This window comes from Hemitrygon akajei, chromosome 9, assembly GCF_048418815.1.
Source record: "Hemitrygon akajei chromosome 9, sHemAka1.3, whole genome shotgun sequence".
Lineage (NCBI taxonomy): Eukaryota > Metazoa > Chordata > Chondrichthyes > Myliobatiformes > Dasyatidae > Hemitrygon > Hemitrygon akajei.
Genome location: NC_133132.1, coordinates 726,378 through 738,392, shown reverse-complemented (window position 1 = coordinate 738,392; position 12,015 = coordinate 726,378). Strand labels below are relative to the sequence as shown.

The following is a 12,015-nucleotide window of genomic DNA, read 5'->3' as shown; positions in this document are numbered from 1 at the left end:
ATCCAGAACTGGTTTGCCCACAGAAGGCAAAGAGTGGTTGTAGACGGGTCATATTCTGCATGGAGGTCGGTGACCAGTGGAGTGACTCAGGGATCTGTTCTGAGACTCTTACTGTTCGTGATTTTTAAAAATGACCTGGATGAGGAAGTGGAAGGATGAGTTAGTAAATTTGCTGATGACACAAGGTTGGTGGTGTTGTGGATAGTGTGGAGGGCTGTCAGAGGTTACAGCAGGACATTGATAGGATGCAAAAATTGGCTGAGAAGTGGCAGATGGAGTTCAACCCAAATAAGTGTGAAGTGGTTCTTTTTGGTAGGTCAAATATGATGGCAGAATATAGTATTAATGGTAAGACACTTGGCAGTGCGGAGGATCAGAAGGATCTTGGGGTGCAAGTCCACAGGATGCTCAAAGCATCTGCGCAGTTTGACAAGTATGTGAAGGTTAAGAAGGCGTACAGTGTATTGGCATTCATCAATCATGGAATTAAATTTAGGAGCTGAGAGGTAATGTTGCAGCTATATAGGACCCTGGTCAGACCCCACTTGGAGTACTGTGCTCAGTTCTGTTCACCTCACTACAGGTAGGATGTGGAAGGCATAGAAAGGGTGCAGAGGAGATTTACAAGGATGGTGCCTGGATTGGGGAGCATGCCTTATGAGAATAGGTTGAGTGAACTCGGCCTTTTCTCCTTGGAGCGACAGAGGATGAGAGATGACCTGATAGAGGTGTATAAGATGATGAGGGGCATTGATCGTGTGGATAATCAGAGGCTTTTTCCCAGGGCTGAAATGGTTGCCACAAGAGGACACAGGTTTAAGGTGCTGGGGAGTAGGTACAGAGGAGATGTCAGGGGTAAGTCTTTTACTCAGAGAGAGGTGAGTGTGTGGAATGGGCTGCCAGCAATGTTGGTGGAGGCAGATAGGGTCTATTAAGAGACTTTTGGATAGGTACATGGAGCTTAGTAAAATAGAAGGCTATAGGTAAGCCTAGTAATTTCTAAGGTAGGGACATGCTCGGCACAAATTTGTGGGCCAAAGGTCCTGTATTGTGCTGTAGGTTTTCTATGTTTCCATGATCAGTCAGGGCATCAAAGGATATGGCAAGAAGGTATGTGTATGAGGTTGGGTGGAATGCAGGAACAGCATAATGGAATGGCGGAGCAGACTCGATGGGGTGAATGGCCTAATTTTGCTTCTACGTCTTGTGGTCTTATAGTTTAAGGTTACAATTCAACTTTAAACTATCAATCTACTCACATTCTGTCAGCCAGTCTCCAGACACTGTTTCTGCAATTTACTCAACATTAGCACCTATACAACAACACTCAGAGTACCAAATAATTGGTTAATTGGGTTTCCTCTCAGACAATTAATATTTACACAACCGATTGGTTAATCGGGATGCCTCTCAGACAATCAATACCTACAAAACTGATCGGTTAATTGGGTTGCCTGTCAGATGATCAATATCTACACAACAGATTGGTTAATTGGGTTGCCTCTCAGACAATCAATACCTACACAATCGGTTCCGTATTAATGAGATGGTCTGTTGTTAGTACAAGTAAGACGGACCCATTGTGCTTTCCCTCACACAATCCCCATGCTCTGCCAACCCCCAGACCTTCTGCTCTTCTCCTGAACAGGTCATCTCCAACATGACCTCCGACTACTTTGCAGCGAGACTCTGGGCGAAGATCACAGACAACACCACGCATGATAAGAAGTACTATGAACTAGAGTCAAACACCTGCGAATCCCACGGCACCGCACACATCTCGTTGGTTGCTGAGGATGGCAGTGCTGTGTCGGTGACCAGCTCCATCAACCTGTAGTAAGGCACTGGCCCCTCCTAGAACCTGGTGCTTCTGTAGTGGGTGGAGGGTGGATCTGGGTGTGGGGAGAAGAGATGGACAGATGGGGAGATATGTCTGTGTGGGAGGGAGTGGGGGGAGGGGTGGAATTGGGGGAAGGATGGTGCTGGGGGTCACTGGGGGGATAAGATGACTAGGGTTGAGTGCACAGGGTGGGTGGGAGGGTCTGTGGGAAAGGACTCCCAGCCAATGGGCATCTGGAACTCAACAATCTCACCAGTAATGTCCACTGCAGCGTGGACCATCCCTGAACTGCCAGCCCAGCCTTTGTCTCCAGTGGCAACTACAGGACCAGCCATTTCCCAGTCCATAATACGTTTCAGTGCCGCCGAAGGGTTTCGGCCCAAAACATCAACTGTCCTCTCTTCCACGGATGCTGCCTGGCCTGCTGAGTTCCTCCAGCATTTTGTGCGTGTTGCTTGGATTTCCAGCATCTTCGGATTTTCTCTTGTGCATAATACGCTTCAATGGGATCATCTCTCATTGTTCTGAACCAGTGAGTACTGGACATTCAAAACCAAATCATACGTTAACCTTTTCACTCCCGGGATCTTTCTCATGAACCTCGTCTGGACCCCCTCCAATCCTTTCTTAAATAAGGGGTGCAACACTCCTCACGATACTCCAAGGATTATAAAGCCTTATCACTACATCCTTGCTGAGTGCTCTCAAAATGAATGCTGACATTGCATTTGCCTTCCTCATCATCACATCAGTCTGCAAGTTAACCACTGTTCTCCATAGGGACATGGAAATCTGCAGCACGTCACCCACAATGTTGGGCGGACCAGGTCGCCTACTCTAGAACCTGCCTAGAATGTCCCGAGTGCATAGCTCTCTAGTTTTCTAAGCTCCATGTACCGTGTTCTCTCGAAACTGCAGAGGTGCTCAGTAACTGAAATAATGCCGTACAGTGTTTGCTGCTGTACAGTTGCAGTTTTCATTTACACTCTATAACGTTTTATTAAAGCGCCACGTCGTTCTCAGGCTGCTTTACCGTTTCCTGCTCAAAGGAACGGTTTGTCAACACAGCTGTGAAAATCGATGGGAAGGAACGTTGAAGTTAACCTTTAGGGAATCCTGCGTGAGGACTCCCAAGTCACTTTGCATCTCTTAATTCCGGATTTTCCCCCCGTTAATGCCCCTTATTTCTTCTATCAAAGTGCATGACCTTACACTTCCCTACACTGTATTCCATCTGCCTCTTTCTTTGTCCTTTCTCCTAATCTGCCTAAGTCCTTCTGCAGACTCCCTGTTTCCTCAACACTACCTGCCCTTCCACCTGTCTCTGTATCATCTGCAAATTGGCCACAGACCAAAAGACCGTAAGACATAGGAGCAGAATCAGGCCATTCAGCCCATCAAGTCTGTCCCGTCATTCCACCATGGCTGATCCCAGATCCCACTCAACCCCATACACCTGCCTTCATATCATATCCATTAATGCCCTGACGGATCAGGGAATTGTCAATTTCAACTTTAAATATATTCATAGACTTGTCCTCACCACAGTCTATGGCAGAGCATTCCACAGATTCACTACTCTCTGGCTGAAAACATTCCTCTTTACCTCTGTTCTAAAGGGTTGCCCCTCAATTCTGAGGCTGTGTCCTCTAGTTCTGGATATCCCCTCCACAGGAAACATCTTCTCCACATCCACATTATCTAGTCCTTTTAATATTCGGTCAATTTCAATGAGGTCCGCCCGCATTCTTCTAAATCCCAGTGGGTACAGGCCCAAAGCTGCCAAACATTAATCAAACTGCCGGATAGTTTACATCTGAACTGGAGGGGGACAAATATTCTCGCAGGTAGGTTTGCTAGAGAGGCTTCAGTGGATTTAAACTAGATATGAGGGAGGAGGGGAACCAGAGTGTAGGAACAGATGTATGGGAGAAGGAAGAAAAAGAAGACAGTAAAGTTCTTTGTACTGTTAGAGATAAACAGAGAGGAAGAGGTGGAGAATTTCTTAAATGCATTTATTTTAATGCTAGGAGCATTGTAAGAAAGGTGGATGAGCTTAGAGCATGGATTGATACCTGGAAATATGATGTTGTAGCTATTAGTGAAACATGGTTGCAGGAGGGGTGTGATTGGCAACTAAATATTCTGGGATTTCATTGCTTCAGGTGTGATAGAATCGGAGAGACAAGAGGGGGAGGTGTTGCATTGCTTGTCCGAGAAAATATTACAGCGGTGCTCTGGCAGGATAGATTAGAGGGCTCATCTAGGGAGACTATTTGGGTGGAATTGAGGAATGGGAAAGGTGTAGTAACACTTATAGGGGTGTATTATAGACCACCTAATGGGGAGCGAGAATTGGAGGAACAAATTTGTAAGGAGATAGCAGATATTTGTAGTAAGCACAGGGTTGTGATTGTGGGAGATTTTAATTTTCCACACATAGACTGGAAAGCCCATACTGTAAAAGGGATAGATGGTTTGGAGTTTGTAAAATGTGTGCAGGATAGTTTTTTGCAGCAATACATAGAGGTACCGACTAGAGAAGGGGCAGTGTTGGATCTCCTGTTAGGGAATGAGATAGGTCAGGTGATGGAGGTATGTGTTGGGGAGCACTTCGGGTCCAGTGATCACAATACCATTAGTTTCAATATAATTATGGAGAAGGATAGGACTGGATCCAGGGTTGAGATTTTTGATTTGGAGAAAGGCTAACTTTGAAGAGATGCAAAAGGATTTAGAAGGATTAGATTGGGACAATTTGTTCTATGGGAAGGATGTAATAGAGAAATGGAAGTCATTTAAAGGTGAAATTTTGAGGGTACAGAATCTTTATGTTGTTATTAGGTTGAAAGGAAAGGTTAAACGTTTGAGAGAGCCATGGTTTTCAAGGGATATTGGAAACTTGGTTCCGAAAAAGAGAGAGATCTACAATAAATATAGGCAGCATGGAGTAAATGAGGTGCTCAAGGAATATAAAGAATGTAAAAAGAATCTTAAGAAATTAGAAAAGCTGAAAGAAGATACAAGGTTGCTTTGGCAAGTAAGGTGAAAATAAGTCCAAAGGGTTTCTACAGTTATATTAATAGCAAAAGGATAGTGAGGGATAAAATTGGTCCCTTAGAGAATCTGAGTGGACAGCTATGTGTGGAGCCAAAAGAGATGGGGGAGATTTTGAACAATTTCTTTTCTTTGGTATTCACTAAGGAGAAGGATATTGAATTGTGTAAGGTAAGGGAAACAAGTAGGGAAGTTATGGAAACTATGACAATTAAAGAGGAGGAAGTACTGGCGCTTTTAAGGAATATAAAAGTGGATAAATCTCCAGGTCCTGACAGGATATTTCCTAGGATCTTGAGGGAAGTTAGTGTAGAAATATCAGGGGCTCTGACAGAAATATTTCAAATGTCATTAGAAACGGGGATGGTGTCAAAGGATTGGCGTATTGCTCATGTGGTTCCATTGTTTAAAAAGGGTTCTAAGAGTAAACCTAGCAATTATAGGCCTGTCAGTTTGATATCAGTGGTGGGTAAATTAATGGAAAGTATTCTTAGAGATGGTATATATAATTATCTGGACAGACAGGGTCTGATTAGGAACAGTCAACATGGATTTGTGCATGGAAGGTCATGTTTGACAAATCTTATTGAATTTTTTGAAGAGGTTGCTAAGAAAGTTGACGAGGGTAAAACTGGATGTTGTCTATATGGACTTTAGTAAGACCTTTGACAAAGTTCCACATGGAAGGTTAGTTAGGAAGGTTCAATCGTTAGGTGTTAATATTGAAGTAGTAAAATGGATTCAACAGTGGCTGGATGGGAGATACCAGAGAGTAGTGGTGGATAACTGTTTGTCAGGTTGGAGGCCTGTGACTAGTGGTGTGCCTCAGGGATCTGTACTGGGTCCAATGTTGTTTGTCATATACATTAATGATCTGGATGATGGGGTGGTAAATTGGATTAGTAAGTATGCAGATGATACTAAGATAGGTGGCTTTGTGGATAATGAAGTAGGTTTTCAAAGCTTGCAGAGAGATTTAGGCCAGTTAGAAGAGTGGGCTGACCGATGGCAGATGGAGTTTAATGCTGATAACTGTGAGGTGCTACATTTTGGTAGGAATAATCTAAATAGGACATACATGGTAAATGGTAGGGCATTGAAGAATGGAGTAGAACAGAGTGATCTAGGAATAATGGTGCATAGTTCCCTGAAGGTGGAGTCTCATGTAGATAGGGTGGTGAAGAAAGCTTTTGGTATGCTGGCCTTTATAAATCAGAGCATTGAGTATAGGAGTTGTGATGTAATGTTAAAATTGTACAAGGCATTGGTAAATAAGACCAAATTTGGAGTATTGTGTACAGTACTGGTCACCGATTTATAGGAAAGATGTCAACAAAATAGAGAGAGTAGAGAAGATTTACTAGAAGTTACCTAGGACAGAGAAAGGTTGAACAATTTAGGTCTTTATTCTTTGGAGCACAGAAGGTTGAGGGGGGATTTGATAGAGGTATTTAAAATTATGAGGGGGATAGATAGAGTTGACATGGATAGGCTTTTTCCATTGAGAGTAGGGGAGATTCAAACAAGAGGACATAAGTTGAGAGTTAGGTGGCAAAAGTTTAGGGGTAACACAGGGGGGAACTTCTTTACTCAGAGAGTGGTAGCTGTGTGGAATGAGCTTCCAGCAGAACTGGTAGAGGCCGGTTCAATATTGTCATTTAAAGTAAAATTGGATAGGTATACAGACAGGAAAGGAATGGAGGGTTATTGGCTGAGTGCAGGTCGGTGGGACTAGGTGAGAGCAAGCGTTCAGCACGGACTAGAAGGGCCGAGATTGCCTGTTTCTGTGCTGTAATTGTTATATGGTTATGTGGTTATGTTAGCCCCTCCTTTCGTGGAATCATCCTTGTGAACCTCCTCTGGACTCTCTCCAATGACAACACAATCTTTCTGAGATTCGGGGCCCAGAACTGTTGACAATCCTCCAAGTGCAGCCTGACAAGCCTCAGCATTATCTCCTTGCTTTTATATTCTCTCCCCTTTGAAATGAATGCCAACATTTCATTTGCCTTCTTTACCACAGACTCAACCTGTCAATTAACCTTCTGGGAGTCTTGCCTGAGGACTCCTAAGTCCCTTTGCATGTCTAATGTTTGAATTTTCTTCCCATGTAGATAATAGTCCACACTATTGTTCCTTTCACCAAAATGCATTGTCATACATTTCCCAGCACTGTATTCCATCTGCCACTTTTTTGCCCATTCCTCCAATTTATTTAAGTCCTGTTGCAATTACATTACTTCCTCAGCACTACCTACCCCTCCCTTATCTTTGTATCATCCTCAAACTTTGCCACAAAGACATCAATTCCATTATCCAAATCATTGACAAACAATATGAAAACCAGTGGTCCCAATACTGACCCCTGAGGAACACCTCTAGTCACTAGCAGCCAACTGGAAAAGGCCCCCTTTATTCCCACTCTCTGCCTCCTGCCTGTCAGACATCCCTTTATCCATGCAGTATCTTTCCTGTAATGCCATAGGATTTTATCTTGTTAAGCAGCCTCGTGTGTGGCACCTGATCAAATGTCTTCCGAAAATCCAAGTAAATAACATCCACTGCCTCTCCTTTGTCCTTGTCTCCCTGCTTTTTACTACCACAAAGAACTCTAACAGATTTGTCAGGCAAGGTTTCCCTTCATAGAAACCATGCTGACTTTGACTTACTTTATCATTAATCCCCAAGTTCTCCTCATCCTTAATAATAGACCCCAACACTTTCCCAACCTCTGAGGTTAGGCTAACTGACCTATAATTTCCTTTATTTTGCCTTCCTCCCTTCTTAAAAAGTGAAGTGACATTTACAATCTTCCAGTCCTCCGGGACCATGCCAGAATCACGTGATTCAAGAAGGATCATGACCAATGCATCCGTTATCTCCCAGGTGACTTATCCACCGTAAGACCTTTCAGTTTGCCCAGCACCTTTACCTTTGTAATAGCAATGGCACGCATTCACACTCCCTGACACTCACAGACCTCTGGCACACTGCTAGTGTCTTCCACAGTGAAGACAGATGTAAAGTACTCATTATCTTCATCTGTCATTTCTTCATCCCCCAGTACTACCTCACCAGCATCATTGTCCAGTGGTCCGATATCAACTCTCACCCCCCTTTTACTCTTTATATAACTGAAAAACCTTTAGTATTCTGCTTTATATTACCGGCCAGTTTGCCCTCATATTTAATACCCTTGGCAGAGGATGGTATTGGGGATGGACTCAGAGAGGCTGTGCCGGAGGGGATGGTCGTCAGCTCGGAGGTTCGACGGACTCGGAGTCTGCTGTGGTCAGGTCACTTTCACTGTGTGCTGCGTCTGCGAGGCTGGGTTCGACGGAGCTTTCACTGTGTGCTGCGTCTGCGAGGCTGGGTTCGACGGAGCTTTCACTGTGTGCTGCGTCTGCGAGGCTGGGTTCGACGGAGCTTTCACTGTGTGCTGCGTCTGTGAGGCTGGGTTCGACGGAGCTTTCACTGTGTGCTGCGTCTGCGAGGCTGGGTTCGACGGAGCTTTCACTGTGTGCTGCGTCTGCGAGGCTGGGTTCGACGGAGCTTTCACTGTGTGCTGCGTCTGCGAGGCTGGGTTCGACGGAGCTTTCACTGTGTGCTGCGTCTGCGAGGCTGGGTTCGACGGAGCTTTCACTGTGTGCTGCGTCTGCGAGGCTGGGTCCGACGGAGCTTTCATTGTGTGCTGCGTCTGTGAGGCTGGGTTCGACGGAGCTTTCATTGTGTGCTGCGTCTGCGAGGCTGGGTCCGACGGAGCTTTCACTGTGTGCTGCGTCTGCGAGGCTGAGTCCGACGGAGCTTTCACTGTGTGTGTGTCTGCGAGGCTGGGTTCGACGGAGCTTTCATTGTGTGCTGCGTCTGCGAGGCTGGGTTCGACGGAGCTTTCATTGTGTGCTGTGTCTGCGAGGCTGGGTTCGACGGAGCTTTCACTGTGTGCTGTGTCTGCGAGGCTGGGTTCGACGGAGCTTTCACTGTGTGCTGTGTCTGCGAGGCTGGGTTCGACGGAGCTTTCATTGTGTGCTGTGTCTGCGAGGATGGGTTCGACGGAGCTTTCACTGTGTGCTGTGTCTGCGAGGCTGGGTTCGACGGAGCTTTCATTGTGTGCTGCGTCTGCGAGGCTGGGTTCGAAGGAGCTTTCACTGTGTGCTGCGTCTGCGAGGCTGGGTTCGACGGAGCTTTCATTGTGTGCTGTGTCTGCGAGGCTGGGTTCGACGGAGCTTTCACTGTGTGCTGTGTCTGCGAGGATGGGTTCGACGGAGCTTTCACTGTGTGCTGCGTCTGCGAGGCTGGGTCCGACGGAGCTTTCACTGTGTGCTGTGTCTGCGAGGCTGGGTTCGACGGAGCTTTCATTGTGTGCTGTGTCTGCGAGGCTGGGTTCGACGGAGCTTTCACTGTGTGCTGTGTCTGCGAGGATGGGTTCGACGGAGCTTTCACTGTGTGCTGTGTCTGCGAGGATGGGTTCGACGGAGCTTTCACTGTGTGCTGCGTCTGCGAGGCTGGGTCCGACGGAGCTTTCACTGTGTGCTGTGTCTGCAAGGCTGGGTCCGACGGAGCTTTCATTGTGTGCTGCGTCTGCGAGGCTGGGTTCGACGCTTTCATTGTGTGCTGCGTCTGCGAGGCTGGGTTCGACGGAGCTTTCATTGTGTGCTGCGTCTGCGAGGCTGGGTTCGACGGAGCTTTCACTGTGTGCTGTGTCTGCGAGGCTGGGTTCGACGGAGCTTTCACTGTGTGCTGCGTCTGCGAGGCTGGGTCCGACGGAGCTTTCACTGTGTGCTGCGTCTGCGTGGCTGGGTCCGACGGAGCTTTCACTGTGTGCTGCGTCTGCGAGGCTGGGTTCGACGGAGCTTTCACTGTGTGCTGTGTCTGCGAGGCTGGGTTCGACGGAGCTTTCACTGTGTGCTGCGTCTGCGAGGCTGGGTTCGACGGAGCTTTCACTGTGTGCTGCGTCTGCGAGGCTGGGTCCGACAGAGCTTTCACTGTGTGCTGCGTCTGCGAGGCTGGGTTCGACGGAGCTTTCACTGTGTGCTGCGTCTGCGAGGCTGGGTTCGACGGAGCTTTCATTGTGTGCTGCGTCTGCGTGGCTGGGTTCGACGGAGCTTTCATTGTGTGCTGTGTCTGCGAGGCTGGGTCCGACGGAGCTTTCACTGTGTGCTGTGTCTGCGAGGCTGGGTTCGACGGAGCTTTCACTGTGTGCTGCGTCTGCGAGGCTGGGTTCGACGGAGCTTTCACTGTGTGCTGCGTCTGCGAGGCTGGGTTCGATGGAGCTTTCATTGTGTGCTGTGTCTGCGAGGCTGGGTTCGACGGAGCTTTCACTGTGTGCTGTGTCTGCGAGGCTGGGTTCGACGGAGCTTTCACTGTGTGCTGAGTCTGCGAGGCTGGGTTTGATGGAGCTTTCACTGTGTGCTGCGTCTGCGAGGCTGGGTTCGACGGAGCTTTCACTGTGTGCTGCGTCTGTGAGGCTGGGTTCGACGGAGCTTTCATTGTGTGCTGTGTCTGCGAGGCTGGGTTCGACGGAGCTTTCATTGTGTGCTGTGTCTGCGAGGCTGGGTTCGACGGAGCTTTCACTGTGTGCTGTGTCTGCGAGGCTGGGTTCGACGGAGCTTTCACTGTGTGCTGTGTCTGCGAGGCTGGGTTCGACGGAGCTTTCATTGTGTGCTGTGTCTGCGAGGATGGGTTCGACGGAGCTTTCACTGTGTGCTGTGTCTGCGAGGCTGGGTTCGACGGAGCTTTCATTGTGTGCTGCGTCTGCGAGGCTGGGTTCGAAGGAGCTTTCACTGTGTGCTGCGTCTGCGAGGCTGGGTTCGACGGAGCTTTCATTGTGTGCTGTGTCTGCGAGGCTGGGTTCGACGGAGCTTTCACTGTGTGCTGTGTCTGCGAGGATGGGTTCGACGGAGCTTTCACTGTGTGCTGCGTCTGCGAGGCTGGGTCCGACGGAGCTTTCACTGTGTGCTGTGTCTGCGAGGCTGGGTTCGACGGAGCTTTCATTGTGTGCTGTGTCTGCGAGGCTGGGTTCGACGGAGCTTTCACTGTGTGCTGTGTCTGCGAGGATGGGTTCGACGGAGCTTTCACTGTGTGCTGTGTCTGCGAGGATGGGTTCGACGGAGCTTTCACTGTGTGCTGCGTCTGCGAGGCTGGGTCCGACGGAGCTTTCACTGTGTGCTGTGTCTGCAAGGCTGGGTCCGACGGAGCTTTCATTGTGTGCTGCGTCTGCGAGGCTGGGTTCGACGCTTTCATTGTGTGCTGCGTCTGCGAGGCTGGGTTCGACGGAGCTTTCATTGTGTGCTGCGTCTGCGAGGCTGGGTTCGACGGAGCTTTCACTGTGTGCTGTGTCTGCGAGGCTGGGTTCGACGGAGCTTTCACTGTGTGCTGCGTCTGCGAGGCTGGGTCCGACGGAGCTTTCACTGTGTGCTGCGTCTGCGTGGCTGGGTCCGACGGAGCTTTCACTGTGTGCTGCGTCTGCGAGGCTGGGTTCGACGGAGCTTTCACTGTGTGCTGTGTCTGCGAGGCTGGGTTCGACGGAGCTTTCACTGTGTGCTGCGTCTGCGAGGCTGGGTTCGACGGAGCTTTCATTGTGTGCTGCGTCTGCGTGGCTGGGTTCGACGGAGCTTTCATTGTGTGCTGTGTCTGCGAGGCTGGGTCCGACGGAGCTTTCACTGTGTGCTGTGTCTGCGAGGCTGGGTTCGACGGAGCTTTCACTGTGTGCTGTGTCTGCGAGGCTGGGTTCGACGGAGCTTTCACTGTGTGCTGTGTCTGCGAGGCTGGGTCCGACGGAGCTTTCACTGTGTGCTGCGTCTGCGAGGCTGGGTTCGACGGAGCTTTCACTGTGTGCTGCGTCTGCGAGGCTGGGTTCGACGGAGCTTTCACTGTGTGCTGCGTCTGTGAGGCTGGGTTCGACGGAGCTTTCATTGTGTGCTGTGTCTGCGAGGCTGGGTTCGACGGAGCTTTCACTGTGTGCTGCGTCTGCGAGGCTGGGTTCGACGCTTTCATTGTGTGCTGCGTCTGCGAGGCTGGGTTCGACGGAGCTTTCACTGTGTGCTGCGTCTGCGAGGCTGGGTTCGACGGAGCTTTCACTGTGTGCTGCGTCTGCGAGGCTGGGTTCGATGGAGCTTTCA

At 48.9% G+C, this 12,015-nt stretch overlaps 1 protein-coding gene across 1 annotated transcript in view; it reads left to right on the top strand.

Annotated features, from left to right (window-relative positions):
* Positions 1-1,837, top strand: part of LOC140733777 (glutathione hydrolase 1 proenzyme-like) — a 476,676-nt gene extending 474,839 nt beyond the window's left edge. The window contains exon 10 of the mRNA XM_073057534.1: positions 1,649-1,837. Within this exon, the coding sequence (XP_072913635.1) occupies positions 1,649-1,837 (189 nt within the window). The remainder of the gene's footprint in view (positions 1-1,648) is intronic.
* Positions 1,838-12,015: the final 10,178 nt, after the last annotated feature.